The 15,123-nt window shown below is 41.2% G+C and overlaps 1 protein-coding gene across 1 annotated transcript; it reads left to right on the top strand.

Moving 5' to 3' along the window:
• Positions 1 to 1,369: 1,369 nt before the first annotated feature.
• CDO1 (cysteine dioxygenase type 1) lies at positions 1,370 to 11,238 on the top strand. The gene is made up of 5 exons (XM_039731129.1): positions 1,370 to 1,601; positions 3,611 to 3,688; positions 5,606 to 5,763; positions 8,175 to 8,344; positions 10,479 to 11,238. The coding sequence occupies exons 1-5, from the start codon at positions 1,423 to 1,425 to the stop codon at positions 10,506 to 10,508; spliced, it is 615 nt and encodes a 204-aa protein (XP_039587063.1). The 5' UTR covers positions 1,370 to 1,422; the 3' UTR covers positions 10,509 to 11,238.
• The last annotated feature ends 3,885 nt before the right edge of the window (positions 11,239 to 15,123 follow it).

Below are 15,123 nucleotides of genomic sequence, written 5' to 3'. Positions count from 1 at the left end.
CAAGGGGATTGATGTGCTTGTTCATTACCTGCATTTGACCCAGGAAGACTGGACATGGCTGCTGATATCAGCACAAGAGGTGTGTTTAAGAGATTTGGGATAGTCTGAGGTTCTCTCAGACCTTAAAAAAATATCTTGAAATCATTGCAGTTTTCTTTTTCTTTCTCACACACACATACCAACAATACTTTACAAAATACTGATAAGGCAGGGTCTGCTTTCTGCATGCAGGAGAGGTTCTAGAGTGATGGCTGAAAATGTACCTATTCAGTACATTGATTTGCGCTTCACTCCAGTGTGCTAGATTCCAACGGTTAAGTATTCCCTACTGCAGTGAAGCCAAAAATTCGTTCAGCCTCTCAAGCTATATTTACTTTATTAATGGCACTTCTTTTTGTCATGCCTGTACTTTCATGTACAGGTCAGGGAGAGGGAAGTGAAAGCAGGTGTGCTAAAAATCCCTCAATGTATAATCTGTAAGGGAAACTGCAAGCTGCCAGTGTTGTGAGCACCTTTGAGCCTCAGAGGTACAGCAGCCCACACCACCAGTCTGCTTACTTCCAGCTTCATAATCATAAGGCAGACCTGAAGAGCTGAACCTTTTTTCTTTTTAAGAAAGAATAGATGGATTTTCTTAAAACATTGTTCTATTGTGTATAGTGAATTCTGTTGCCAGAATTCATCACTAATAAGCATTTTATTAACAGCTGAAGTGGAAGGAAGATGGCTGGTGTGGCATCTGCTTGCTCTGCTGCCACTATATAGATTGGATAGCCTGAGGAGCATGAGGACGGGCTCTTGTGTTAGCACGGTCTCTTTTGTCCCAATCACTGTTTCTGGCTGTCATTCTGAGTGCTAATGGTTACGGCAGCCCTAAATGTTCCTGCAGAGTGCACTGGCTCTCAAGAAATAGCACTATCAAGGGGCAAGCTGTCTGTAAGCAATCTCCAGCAGCAATCTTCTGTATGCTTGAAATAGCTGTGTCTTGTTTTGCTTTTCAGTAGCGCTTTTAGATGTATTTTTTTCCAAACCAATGTGTAAGTAACGGAGGCAGCGGCAGGCCGCGCTCCCCGGCAGAGGGAGAGATGCTTTCCGCCCGGCAGCAACAACCACTTCGCCTTCTATTTCCCTCGCCCGGGATACCGGAGCGCCAGACGCCGGCGGCCCGACCTCCCCCGCTTCGCCCGGGCTCCATCGGGGCAGCAGCAGCGAGCGGTGCGAGGAGCCTCTGCCACCGCCTGCGGCTGCCCCCGCCCGCCGGGGTCGGTGGCCGCGCTCACGGGGACGGGGACGGGCAGCAGCCGGCGGGCCCGCCCGCCGGGGCGGTGGTAGGCTCCCGCCGTGCCTCCCGGCGCATAAAGGCAGGCGGCGGGGGCCGGCCCGGGGCAGCGGCTGGCGGCGGCACGGGAGCGACCGGCGGTGATGGAGCACCCGGTGCAGACGGAGACCTGGAAGGCGCGGAGCCTGGAAGAGCTGGTCCGTATCCTCCATCAGATATTCGCCGAAGACAAAGTCAGCGTGGACGAGGTCCAGGCGCTGATGGAGTCGTACGAGAGCAACCCCGAGGAGTGGCTGCAGTACGCCAAGTTCGACCAGTACAGGTAGAGAGCACCCCGGGGCACGGAGCCCCCGGCCGCGCAAGCGGCGGCGAGGCAGAGCCGCGGACGGGGACTGGGACTCAGCAGGGACGCCGGGCGAGCCCCTCCCGCCCCCGCCCCGAGCCGGCCGCCAGCCCCTCCGGCGGCGCCAGGGGCGCCGCGGCCAATGGCGGCCCCGCTCCCGCTCCGGCCCGGGGAGGCACCGCGGCGTGCCGCAGCACCGAAATAAGCGAAAAACCACGTAAACAAAGTTGGGAGAAGGAGCCCGGAGAAGGGCGCGGGGCACGGCGCTCGCTGTCCGCGGCGGAGCCCTGCCTGCGTGCCCTGCCGCGCCGGCGCTGCTGCCCCGTGCTCCGGTGTCGTGCCGATCCAGGCTTTCGGCTGCTCGTCGGCTGGAAGGAACATACCTGTTGGGGTGCTAACTCGCTCTTGCTCTGCCAGCAACTCATTTATCTCTGTCTCTGTTGGCTTCGCTGTCTTGAATTTCAAGATAAATACATTTTATTCGAGTGTTTTCTTTAAAAAAACAGACAAACATACAAACAAAACCCCACTCAAACACTCCAAACTCCAAAACTTCCTTTTAACAGTGGCATTGTGAAAGCATCATTCTAGCTTGACTTTTTTAAACCACTTTCACCTTTCTGTGACTATCTTCCATTTGGAACAAATCATTACATTTGCAACAGATCGTAGGAAACTAAGAATCAGGAAAACAGTGTTAACATTGGAAGAATGCATGACAACCATTTCTTTATATATTTATTTATTATTTGTTATTTATAAATTTATTTTTGTCCAGCCAGACCTGTACAGAAATAACAGCACTTGAGAAGTTTTGTTAAATGCCAGCATCGATTAATTGTTTTCTAACAGCATAGGAAAAATATGACTACGTAATATATGCACAGGTTGTGGATGCAGTGAGAGGTAGTGTAGAGATAAACATGTTTCCTTTGAAAGTAGTTCTTTGTGAGCATCCTTTCTTGAGTAAAATAGAGTGGACTTATGGAGATACTAATTTGAAAGCATTCAGTTGACATCAGTGCACTTTGTTTGTGCCTTTGCTTGCATTTTTCAGGTGAGACTGAGGTGCACCATAATAGGCGTAAATATTTTCTTTACATGGTGAAGTGCAAATACGCATCCCTACTGCTGAAATTAAATCTGAAGGTCTCACACTGAGCTACTTGTACCATAGCATCAGACCCAGATCAGAAGGGTCACACTATGGGAAGCAATAGAGCAAAATCCAAATCCCATCTCTAGTGAACTTTTTAATAGAACAAGATGATCAGCAGTTCAGAGGAATCTTATAGGGTTTCCTATAAGTAAAGTAAAAGGAAGTAAGCAAAAGGAAACAAACATAAGATGTTATTTGAAAATAAATTTTGCTCTAATAAACTTTTTTTAGAAGTAGATGCTGGCAAAATGCCCCTCACAGGTGCTTTATCCACACAAAATTCTACAATACAAGACATGGAACTTTCACGAACAGAGTGGGAGGACCATGTGCAGGAAGTCTGGCATCTTCATTCTTTGTTATTTTGGCTTTGTACAAATGAGTTCTGTGTAGGGGAAGGAAAGCCAAGAATATCAGAAAAGGAACTGCAGAAGAATGTAACTATGTATTTTTCTTGTTTCATTGCAGTCCTCTGTTTCTAATTATAAGCCAGCTGCTGAAGTGACTTCATTCAATAACCATTTTGATTTGATCCTGTCTACCACTCTAGTCTGACTCACAGCTCCCAAACTCCAATCATCTATGTAATTCAAGAGAAACAGTATTCCAAAATATTAGATATTCCTTTTCCTTCCCAGAAAAATAACTCTTACCAAAAAAGCCAAACTTATAAATGCAATTTCATTTTTTCTAAGTAAAACTTGCAGTTCAAGAAAACAGAAGAAAAAGAGTTTTTGTATGTCACAACCTTCTTTCATAAACATGTTTGTATAATTTTCTCTTTTATAGGCATATTAGTACAGTAAAGAGCAAACACTTTGTATTTCAGGTATACAAGAAATCTTGTGGACAATGGAAATGGAAAGTTCAACTTGATGATCTTGTGCTGGGGTGAAGGTCATGGCAGGTTTGTATTTAAAAGCTATGATTTTAGCAAACATATAAATTCCCCATATCTTTCACTGTCGTACAAAATAGAGGAAAAATAAATCAGTCCTATGGGAGCTATCAGAAGGTGTCTGGAAAGTAAGCAGTGCAGAGCTCCTATTAGTATAGCAGTCCTGAGTATCTGCTGTAACTTTTGCAAGTTTGTACTCCGTAGCCATTTGTAAAGCACTCTTTCAAAAATGCTTTGTTCTTCTACAAAAGCTAAGCTTCTCTACTGTCAGAGAAAGTTTTTAGTTCCAGAGATACAGTGATAAAGATACGACCCTGTTAAACCATTCCCATATAACACCTGACCTCAGAAGCAGGACTAGGTGCAGTTTAAATAGTCTTCATTCTCTCAGGGTGTTTAAATCTGTCTTTGTGGCAAGATGAGAAAAGTAGACTTGGATTAGGACTGCAGATAATGAGGAGGGAGCCCCTTTCCAGAACTGTTTGGCTTTCTCTAGGTTCATGCATCCCATCTCTTCCCTCAAAATGGATCATAATGCTGATGTGGCCTCTTGAGTCGTATGCATAGACTGCACACTTGGTTGTGTTGTCCTACACAATGTCAGGGCAGCATCTGTCTCTTGGAGGGTCTTTCACAAAGTGTGGGCTAAAGCAAAAAATGCAATAGCAAATATGCAGGTTTTGGACCGAATATTCTCACATCTAAACAGAAAACCAAAGGAGATGTTGGAACATTTTTGTTTGTTTGTTGCAATTGATCATATACAGTATTCTTTAGGGGATGCCATAACATGATACTCAGAGCAATACAGGAACTGGGCTCACCACCTCTGCTCCTTCTAGGCTATTCTCACACAGCCTGTAATTTATGTTAAACTGTGTTCAAGTTGGATGGGCATTTGTTACAGCTAGACTGAGACAAGATGTTTTTGCTTTCTGCAAGAAGAAGGTCAGATTTTCTCATGTTATTTGGAAGGACCGTGACAATATGGCATTTGCAAAGTGTTCTGTGCCTGAAGCAAGCTCTGCTCTCTCAGCATCTCAGTTTGCAAGAAATCCTAATTTTTGTTGAATAAAAACATTAATGTACAAGTACCAAGTTTTTGATTGAAACTCATTAGCTCTGTACTTCAGAGGGTCAAATTCCCTCTTGTCCTTTGCCCCCATCAGTGAAAAGCCCTCCCTTTGTCCTAATCCCATTTACTTCTATAACAGTTAGCCCTGTACTTAAAGAAAAATAAACCAATACTAAACTAAATATCTAGCCCTTATGTAATCTCTAAATATGGCAAATCAAATATGCTTCAGAGCAAGAAGACAGATCAAGAAAGCAAACACATCCTACCAGATTCTCTTGGGTTTTAATGTGAAAATACCAGTGAAATTACAGCGTAGTATAGCTGGCTGTATTTAGTACTATCAAAGTGAGAAGTATACCATTTTTTTCCAACAATGCATGTGAATCCCAGCAGTAAAGGGACTATAGAAATTAAGAAGCATTAGCTCATTTCTTCAAGTTTTGGGAGTGAGCATGGTGGATTTGCAGAGATCAGGTATACTTGCAAGTTTATACCAGCCTCTTCCTGGGATCAAGGTAGAAGCATTGTTTTATTTCTTGGAGAAGAGTTTTTGCTTTCTGGAGAAATTTTCAGCCCTACTCCATTCTCCAAACTGTCTTTGAGTTTCTCCATATCAAAGTCATTGGCTGACCAATATCTGACTCTTCTCCAAATCCTGCTGTATGTGAACTTAGCTCAATATATTTCCATAGTAGCTGTTTAAGTAGACATCCCTTAAAGCAAGTCCCTTGTGGAATGGAATTTCATTCTATGGTTTTGTCCCCATACAATATGCTAGGTTGTCTGTCTTGCACTGAAATTAAATATGCATATCACACTGAGTTTGGTTATTCTTTTTGCATATATAGCAGTATCCATGATCACACTGACTCACACTGCTTTATGAAGATTCTCCAAGGAAACCTAAAGGAGACTCTGTTTGAATGGCCTGAGAAAAAAGGAAATGGTGAAATGACGAAGAAATCAGAACGAGTTTTGAGGGAAAATCAATGTGCCTACATTAACGGTAAGATATTAAGCTTGTTTTGACAACTGTTTGTGAGTCTTATTCCTAACAGAAGAGTTCATCTGCTTTTTAGTCTCCTATATTTAACAGTATGATACCTGTGGCTTTATGCACAGTTTAAGAATGTGACTCTTTATACACTGCAGAAGCCTGTATCTAGATTGAGTAAAATAAACAACCACAACAAAAATGTGCCTTTCACTCACTCTTAAAATATTGTAGCAATTGTTTGTAACAATAATAATAATATACTGGATATCTGCTCTAATCCAAGCAGCCTTTAGTATTGTGCCCCCAATGATTATCTGAAATTGCTTGTAAACATAACCTTGTATAGCATTTTTTAAGAAATAAGAGAAGCAAAGTTTAGATAGCTTGATCACCTTTTTTTTTTTTTTTGGTTCCCAAAGAAGTAATCCTTTTTCTCAGTGATGGAAAATTTATGTTGAAAATGTAAAAGCTGCCTATGAAATAAATTGACAAGCTAGAAATAGAAACCTGTGACAGTGCTTCTTCTTGTCCAAATCAACAAAAGGCTGTAGTGCTGAAGTGCAGTGTGAGCAAAACTGAAATTCCCAATCTACAAAAAGAAATACACAATGTTGAGAATGACTAAGATTCTATCAGTAAGGCTCTTTAAGTACCTAAATCCATGCCATCATGACATGTATCTGTAACTATTACCACCTCATGCTTTGCTGGAGACCATCCTGGAGTTGCCATGTGGGTGTAATGTGTGCTGGTGCTATGAAAGATCCTGCACATCATGCTGGACAACTTTAAGTTCAACAGAACAAAGGTGAAGCAGCATACAAGCAGGTCATCTTCTTTATATGTCATGCGTTAAACACTGGAGAGCACACCTAGAGGGGCTGACCTTGGGAACTTCCCTGCTAGAGGGAGACTCGTGTTGGGTTAGGAACTTAGCCTGGGTGAGGGCACTGGGAAGAAAGACTGGTGTTCTGCACGCCTCTGTTGAACCTTTGCCATGCTAAATGAAAACACTGAATTGATAGGGCAGGAAATGAAAGAAGTGGCTTGACACATCTGCTGATGCTCCTTTGCCATGGACATGGGTTCTCCATCTCAGTCAGGTTTCCCTACATATGCAGTCCTTTCCAATGCAACAACTGCAGACCGTGTGCATCTTACCCAAACCTGCCTCAGTTCTTTAAAACAAATTTGGTATCCAGTTCTCTGAGGCTGTTTGGAGCTCTGCCACGTTTCATAACAGATGTTTTGGTTTAAAATGAACACGTTAAACAAGCAGAAGGAAAACACTGACAGTGTGTTGATTGCCATAACTACATTGATAGCAAGTGCCTTCATGATTCTACTGTGTGCTTCTTGATTGCTCTTGTACGTGAGGGTTGGAACCCACTAAACTGTGTTTATTTGAGTTCCCCATTTGATGAGCAAAGATTTAGGACTTTCCCCCCAGCTGCTACGTCCTCTATTTAGATAAAGTACATTAACAACACTTGGTGCATCCAATCAGAGTTAGGAATGTACTCATGACTCTCAGGTACCATGGCTATGTTGCACAATACATGTTCATCTATTATATAACAAATTCAAGTACAAAGGCCTGAGCTGTTTTTACACCAGGGTCATAAATTAAATTCAAGGTCTCTCTTAAATTATTCAAAACCTCCATTTTAGTGTAGAATGGACATGGTTTGTTTCACGGATGTGATTCTTCATACCTTACATTTTTCTGTAATGCCTTGATTATGCTTACTATTCAGTCATTATTGGAAGTGTGCTGGTCACTATTGGTTAGTCACTTTATAGGAAAGAGAAAACAAATGAAAAATGTGTTCTCCAAACCCATGGAGATATATTGGAAGGATTAATGAGGAAACAGATGCCTGCAGTAAAAGACACCATATGTCTGCCTGTAAGTCCACGCCCCAAATGCATGTAGCTGACTTTTAATATGACTGATATCCTTTAATAGGATTGATATCCTATTACTTGTAAAGAATTAGCAGCACAAAAGTGTTTGCCCCCTTCCTGCTTCTGAAGCATGTATAGCAACAGATTTCCTAGAAAAGTAAATGAGCTTGAAGTCCTTTGGGAATGAGAGCTAGAAAAATACTTACGGTATGGTCTTCCTTAATTTTCTTGGGATTTCTGTTGACCTTTATCCTGTGGCAGATAATCTAGAAATTACATGAACTGTGGAAGGCAATAACATGTTTTGAATTACCAGTGTATTTAGGAATCTGAGCTAGAGAACAGCAGTAAAATTCCTTGTACTGAGTTACTTGTTGTCCATAGAAGTGTGGCCATGCCTATTTGCTCACAAGTTACTGTTTAAAAAGTATTTTTTCCAGGCAACTGAGATCTCATTGAATCTTCCTGCTAACACACCCTCTTTCTGCCATTTTTTGCCTTTGGTGGTGTAGACTCCATTGGCCTGCACCGTGTGGAGAACATAAGCCACACAGAGCCTGCTGTTAGCCTGCATTTGTACAGCCCACCCTTCAACACCTGTAACACCTTTGATCAGAGGACTGGGCACAAGCACAAAGTCACGATGACCTTCTACAGCCAGTTTGGAGAAAGGACTGTCTGCGTAAGTACAAGATGAGGCTCTCCTCACTCGGCCCGGGCTCTGAGCCCTGTGGGGACAGGCATAAGGGGCTGCCCTGCTGCTGCACAGGCTGCAGTGACTCTGCCCTGGGACAGGCAGAAGGGTCAGCACCTCTGCCCTTCCTGGGCCATCCCCTCTAGGATCGATAAAACCTGTTTCCAAGTACTGTTTGTTTGGTCGAGTTGCACTTCCCTTATGTGGGGTTCCCTGTTTTGTAGCCTTCCTCCTGAGCAGAGAGGATTCATGAGACATCTGCTAGTTGTTAAGCACATTCAGGCAGCAAGTGATGGTAAATACAACCTAGCCCATGGAAAGTGTGAAGTAGCTACATTGTTTTGGCCAGCATTAGTCAGGTGTGATGTTTCCTGCCTAAACTGTCCTGCCAAAAAGGATCACATTTCAAGAGGTTTTAAACCATGTAGCTTACTGTAAATACTTCTTTAATCAATTCAATTCTTCAGAATCACAATATTCACAGAGTAAGACTTGCTCTGAGAGTAAGAGTAGGCCAATTGTCTGTTGTCTGCATTCGTGGGCAATGGCATGAGATTTTATTTGGATAGGAAAGAAATCTTAAGACCATTTTTGGAGCAACCAAGCTGGAACATGTGGAAGAGGTTAACAGGGTTTCAGCACTGTTCCATTCATTGGGAAAAATAACTGCTTACCTGTGGAGAAAAGACTGATTCTGGATGCTCAGCCACAGATTTTCAAACACTGTTTAGTTTTGTTTGATACTGAACACTTTCGTTTTCCTTGAAGCCAGAAATTCAGTGCTCAGGAGTTGCCTAGAGTGAGTCCTTAGTCAGATCAATTTAAAGTTTTATATAGTTGTCAAGTACCATGTAAATTATTTCTCTGAAGCCTGCCACATTACCAAACAGCTGAAACACAAATTTTGGCCTTCCCAAGTTTGAAAAGTCCCTGAGAAATAAATTTGAATTTATCGTTCAGATTTTAAAGGGTAATTAACATGGGAGAATTTGGAACAAAATTAAAGCAAGGATTCAGTGTTTGTTTTCTTTCTTTTTGTTTTAAGTTTTTATTGAATATTTAGTACATAAGATAGTAAGTGAGACTAGGCATTTTGGCTTGGAGTGTTTCCGTACTCTGATCTGTAACCATCTGGCAGTGTTTTCACCATTTATGGGGAGTGGATCTGGCTTACAGGAAAGACCTAAATCTTAATAATTGGATTTCTTTAATGAATTCTTCTAAATGTCATTCCATTAAAGAAGAAGGTGGTAGTAAGTTGGACCATTCAGCTGCATAAAATGATTTCATGCTACAAAAACCTTCTGATCTCAGTGACTTGGTTTCTGGAGAACAGACTGGAAAAGCAAACTTTCTTCTGCTTACCAGATCACAGAAGAACCCAGGGAAGCAGAGATATATAAATTTTAAGTACCAAGAGAGTAATGTAAAGTATATTTGTGTGTCTTTTTTGAGTGAGAAGATCAGCCAAACAAAAGTGCATTCTGTTCTTCCTCTTTGTCTTAATTATTTTATAGGTAAAAGACACATGTAAATCCCTTGTGATTTCTGGCCTCTGGCCATGACGAAGTCTTGATTAACTAACTCTTTGGGAAATACACAATATTATAGGTTTAATAAATAAAATAGTGTGTGTGTGTCAAAGGACTTGCCCATGGGAGTAACTGCATAGTTCAAGTACAAACCGTGAGAATACTGATAAGAAAGTTCACTGACAGAAAACTGATTTTGTCTTGGGTGTCACAGCACACCAGTTTCTTCTGCCAGGAATTTCCAGGGGGAGGCAGTATCTGTTTACAGCCTGTCTTCCAAGCTGGACATTCCAGCAGTTTCCGTCAAAATGAAGTAGAGCAGACTATTGGGGAGACAAGATAGCCTGAAGGAGGAAGCAGTCCTCAGCAGTCCCTTTTGCTATGAGCTTACTCATGGTCACCCAGAGCTGATAGACAGGGTGACTTTGTCGGGCACATAGTGCCTTGTTCAAAACTCTGGCAAGGAGCACTGAAAACATACACTCCAAGTATTTTTAGGACCTACTCTGAGAACAAAGGTCCACAACAAGACCACGAAATAAGCAGTGACAGTTTCTTTCCTTAAAGCAACCTCTTTTCTTTCCTTTTAGGCTGCAGGAGTGCCGCAGGAGAACAACTGAGAAGCATCAGCACGCATTTGCGTAAGACCTGCTGAATGTTTAACCAGGGACAGAAGACTTGCATGGCTAAGGCTGACAGCCAAATCCATTTCATTACTTGTACATCGGAGTACACTAGGGCAGCCTGCAGACCGCACACAGTTTCCTCGAGCAAATGCCAATTATGGGACACTAAGCTAACTAGTGCCATAACCTGCTTCAGAGGTTAGATGCCTTTTCTTAGGCTCCTGTTAGAATTAAGTAGTGGGTTGTCTAATTATAGTGCCTTTTAAACTCCACCTTGGATATCACACTGAGAATATCAGAAATAGGATTTTTAAACATCATCTGATTCTTCTCAATAGACCTATGGGGATGTATGCTCTCAATGTAGTTAGTAACTATGTAAACTTCTAAGCTTCCAGTCACTTGTACCTATGGGTAGTACAGTAGATACAACTAACAGCAGTGCCTTTTTTTTAATTTAGTCTTTTAGGTTTTAATGCTTTAGGCCATCTTCATAGTTTTGTGCATTTTTTACCTTTTTTTTTTTTACAATTTAATTTGTCAGATACTGTTTTAAATAGGAACAGAGAAATGCTTCATGCATGATGATTTTCAAAACTGATTGCACAGAGATTTGACTTCTAAGAAGACTAATCATACTTAATTCAGCTAATGTCCAGTTTCCAAAGTATTCTGTGTAGCTAATGAAGAAGAAAACTGAAATAAAACTGGATTTCTGCACTGATTTCAGAGTTTTCAGCATTTTTTTCACTGTAACTAAAATACTCATCACACTTTACCAAAATCCACATTCCTCTTGAAATGTTTGCCAAGTAACACACTGTTAGGAAAGATTTTTAAAAGCTGGCAGTATGTCAAACATGCAAAGAATCCTGACTCAAATTAAGTTGGGGGGGAGTTCTGTCACTGAGGGTGCTGATGTTTAGTTTTATCCTCCAGATTTAGTCACAGGGAAAGAACCTTCTTGAAAAGAGTTAACTGTAATTAAACATATAAAAGTCAGCAAAACTGAGTGCACAGAGGCTATCTCATTCATTTAATGCAGTTAATAACATATTCTCAAGTAGGGAATGTGTAGCAATTCTAGTCTTGTAAGTGACTGCTAGTTAGTCAGACAGCAGTTTAAATTTTATCAGTATTGGGTTGAGTCACATATTTCCCTTTGTATTGACAAGCCCAGAAAATATTTACTTTATGAGACCCCATTTCCCGAGAGGCTGTGTCAGATTTTTAGAAAATGTTTGAGCAGTGTAAGTTTTTTTGAATGAACCTATCCCTTGTTGTGAAAGTGTGACAGCATGAAAGATGAGCTGAGGATGGCAGTCTGGCTGTCCTGCTCATGCAGGGTCACCTTCAGCAGATTGCTCAGGACTATGCCTAGTTGGATTTTGAGTATCTACAAGGACTGAGGCACTACAGCCTCTCTGGGCTTTTGGCGTTTTATCACCTTTACAGTAAAAAAGGCTTATGTTTACACAAAATGTCTTGCATTTCAGTTTGCACGCAGTGCTTTTTGTTATCCTCATCCTTCCTGCAGAAAATAAGCAGTTTCACTTAACTAACTTCAATTATAAATTGAAGCATATGAATCAGGCTTTTGCTTACTAGGTAGAATTAAAGAACAAACTACAACTTGTAGACCACTTGTTCAGTCAGGCCAGGGGGAATGGAAGATCAGGGAGACAGCCAAGAAGCCAAGTAGATGAGAGCAGCTAGCTGTTCTAGGATGCATGCACACAGAACCCCAGCTAGTCACTTATATGCCTAGCAAGTGGGACAGAGGAAATACTGGCAGAAGTGACAACAACAATCTACATGAGTTGTCCCAAGTACCGTTTAGCCACAGTAAGCATTATATCATGCATCACATAGCATAATACAGGAATTAAGGTGTTTCAGAAGAAGGTAGCTACTGGGGAGATGTGTCCTCTATACCTCAACATATCGGAGGTAGCCTGCCCAACATAAAGGGTACAAATACAGGAAACCTCAAAATAAATGTTTAATCGGGTCCAGAGCACTTAGAACACATACCACAGCCACTACATTTGCTACTTCCTAAGCATTAGCTAGACATCAGGTGCTCTGAACAGCACAAGCATAAAGCTACTACCTACTAAAAGCAATATTCAGTCAACAAATATCAAGTAATATAATGAGAAGCATAATCACCTTTTCACTCATACAAATATGCTCATATAACTTGTGCTGGTTTAGAACACAGGAACCAGTAATGGCAAAATAGTATTTGCACACTATTATGGCTGAACAGCCAAGGTATTAAATCTTCTAGCATATGAATGAACCTTAGCTTTGGAATAGTGTTAACTGGCCATCTGATGAGGTAGCAATATGCTGTAGGCTAACAATTAGATTTCATTGGGCAATGAACAGGTGTTTAGCATTTCATATGCTGTTACCTGAAAGGTGCTATTGACCAGTGTTGCTGTAAATTGAAGAAAGTTTAACATTAGCCTGAATTACTGCTAAGATCTTTACATGGTGAGAGATACTGCCTCAAATCATCCAGGGTGGTAACAACAGGAGGAACTCAGCCTAAATATTATTTGATGCATTAACCAAGACTTCAGTGAAGGAGCTGCAACAGAAAGACAAAGGGAGGCAAAATAATGCCAGCAGTGGAGTGAAATGCAATATTTACATAAATTCAGCAAATTCCAAGGGTGTGGTGTTTTTGATTTGGGGTGTTGGTATTACTAAAAATTTAGCAAGAAGAGAAACTGTTTATCAAAGACATGTTTGAGATGGGAAGGCTCTATAGCCAAGAGTCACTGGGAAGGCATGTTCCATATGCAAGGGAAAAGACAACAATGGGGGCTCTTCAGGAAAGCAAAGGTCCTCTCAGTTAATTTGGCTGTGCCTGACAAGATCTAGATACAATGAAGCTATAGACATATATCACTGTTTGAGGAGAGGTTCAGCTATGTATATACAGCAAGCGAGCAGTTCTTTTCCTTCATATGCTGAGGTCTGGGACCTCTAAAGCCTCTGGCAGAAATTGTTTCTAAAGAGGGTCCCTTGCTGCATAAAGAGTTTCTTAATATTCTTGCGGATAATTGAGCCTGGAGTTACTTTGTGTCTAACTTACTACAAAATCTTGGCATACACAAATCAGTTCAATTTTTTATTTAAGCCCTGAGTCTCTTGATGTTTGAACATTGTTCATCATTGTCCATTGTTGATGTATAGAGACACACAGAACCAAAATCCACCCTATATATAAACCTTCCATTACAATTTTTTTTCCTTAAACCACAAAGATACAAGATGTGCTATTCACTAGCTAGTCCGTTGTAGTTATTTTTTTCACACTCCTCTCATCACTGAGAGAAAGCTGTGTTGCAAGAATATAGCCTTCCCAAGCGTAAAAGAGGTGACCTGCCTACAGTAACTGTTTGCAGAGACAAACAGAACAAATCAAGCAGAAGCTCAGTGCTTGTCAACCATACCACATATTCTGCTCTTGCCAGTTTAGCTCATGAAAGATTTCACTGTCCTTGAATGTCAGTCTTATGTTCTGTGAATTCCATTCACTGTGTCTAGTAAAGGAAACAAAACCACCATGGATCAACTGTGCAGGTCTTCAAGACTAGCTCTGACACTTGTAGCTCTTATGAAGCTTTAGTCAATAATTTAATCTCAAATCTTTGAACCCTGTGGTGCTTAAGACTACAGAAAATTTCTTCAGGGATGAATGACCCCCAAAACAGGCATAGACAAACTTTTCTGACCTATTTGGTCTTTTGTGCATGCCACACAAAAAACATTTGAGAGGTTTTTCAAAAAGTAATGAAAACAACTTATGCCTTTTCCAGATCTGTCTCCCCTTGCTTTTACTCTCTAATTCACTAGCAACCTTTGGTACAGACAGATAAGTACATTATTTTCTCTTGAAACTTAACTTCTTGACATTTAAGGTGTACCTCCTTCCTCTCTCATTGCAGGTTGAAAGGAACACATAATGTTAAAATCAATTCTATTTGCACTTCACTTCCCAGCAGGAAAAAGTTATTTCCTAAACCACAAAGATAAAATGTATATGCTGTTCACTGACTTGTGCTTTGGTTTATTTCTCATGTCTATTCTATTCTTTCAGCCCCCTGTGCTTCCTCCCAGGCTTAGTTTAGCTGTTCGGTTGACATGCAGTGATGAACATTTTAAAACCTGAGGAATACATGTGAATTAATGATATTTATTAGGAGATGAAACATCATTAACCTACTTCTTTAATTCATAATGATTAGAGGAACAGCATAAGAGGATTGTGTGGCACATGCTACCCTGATCTGGCCAGTTTCCCCGAGAGCCATGAATCACATGAATCACAAAGCTACCATGAGCAAAATATATTGCCGGACCAGAAAGCAAAATTTCTGGTGCAAGGGACAGCTCCCACTCAGTATTCAGAATCTGATCCTTGGGATCTTTTGGTTTTCTTGTTTGTTTGTTTTTGTTTCTGTTTCTGTTTTGTTTGCTTTATAAGACCATATTGTCAGTGCAAAGCAATTTAATTTTCATTGCAAGTCACTGTCTTGTGAAGCTCTTCAAGTCACAGTTAGAGAAAGAATCCTTCTCTCCCTAGTTGAAA

This window comes from Passer montanus, unplaced genomic scaffold, assembly GCF_014805655.1.
Source record: "Passer montanus isolate IOZ18808 unplaced genomic scaffold, ASM1480565v1 scaffold110, whole genome shotgun sequence".
NCBI classification, from domain to species: Eukaryota; Metazoa; Chordata; class Aves; order Passeriformes; family Passeridae; genus Passer; species Passer montanus.
The sequence above is the reverse complement of the archived record's forward strand: the minus strand, read 5'-3'. Positions and strand labels throughout refer to the sequence as shown.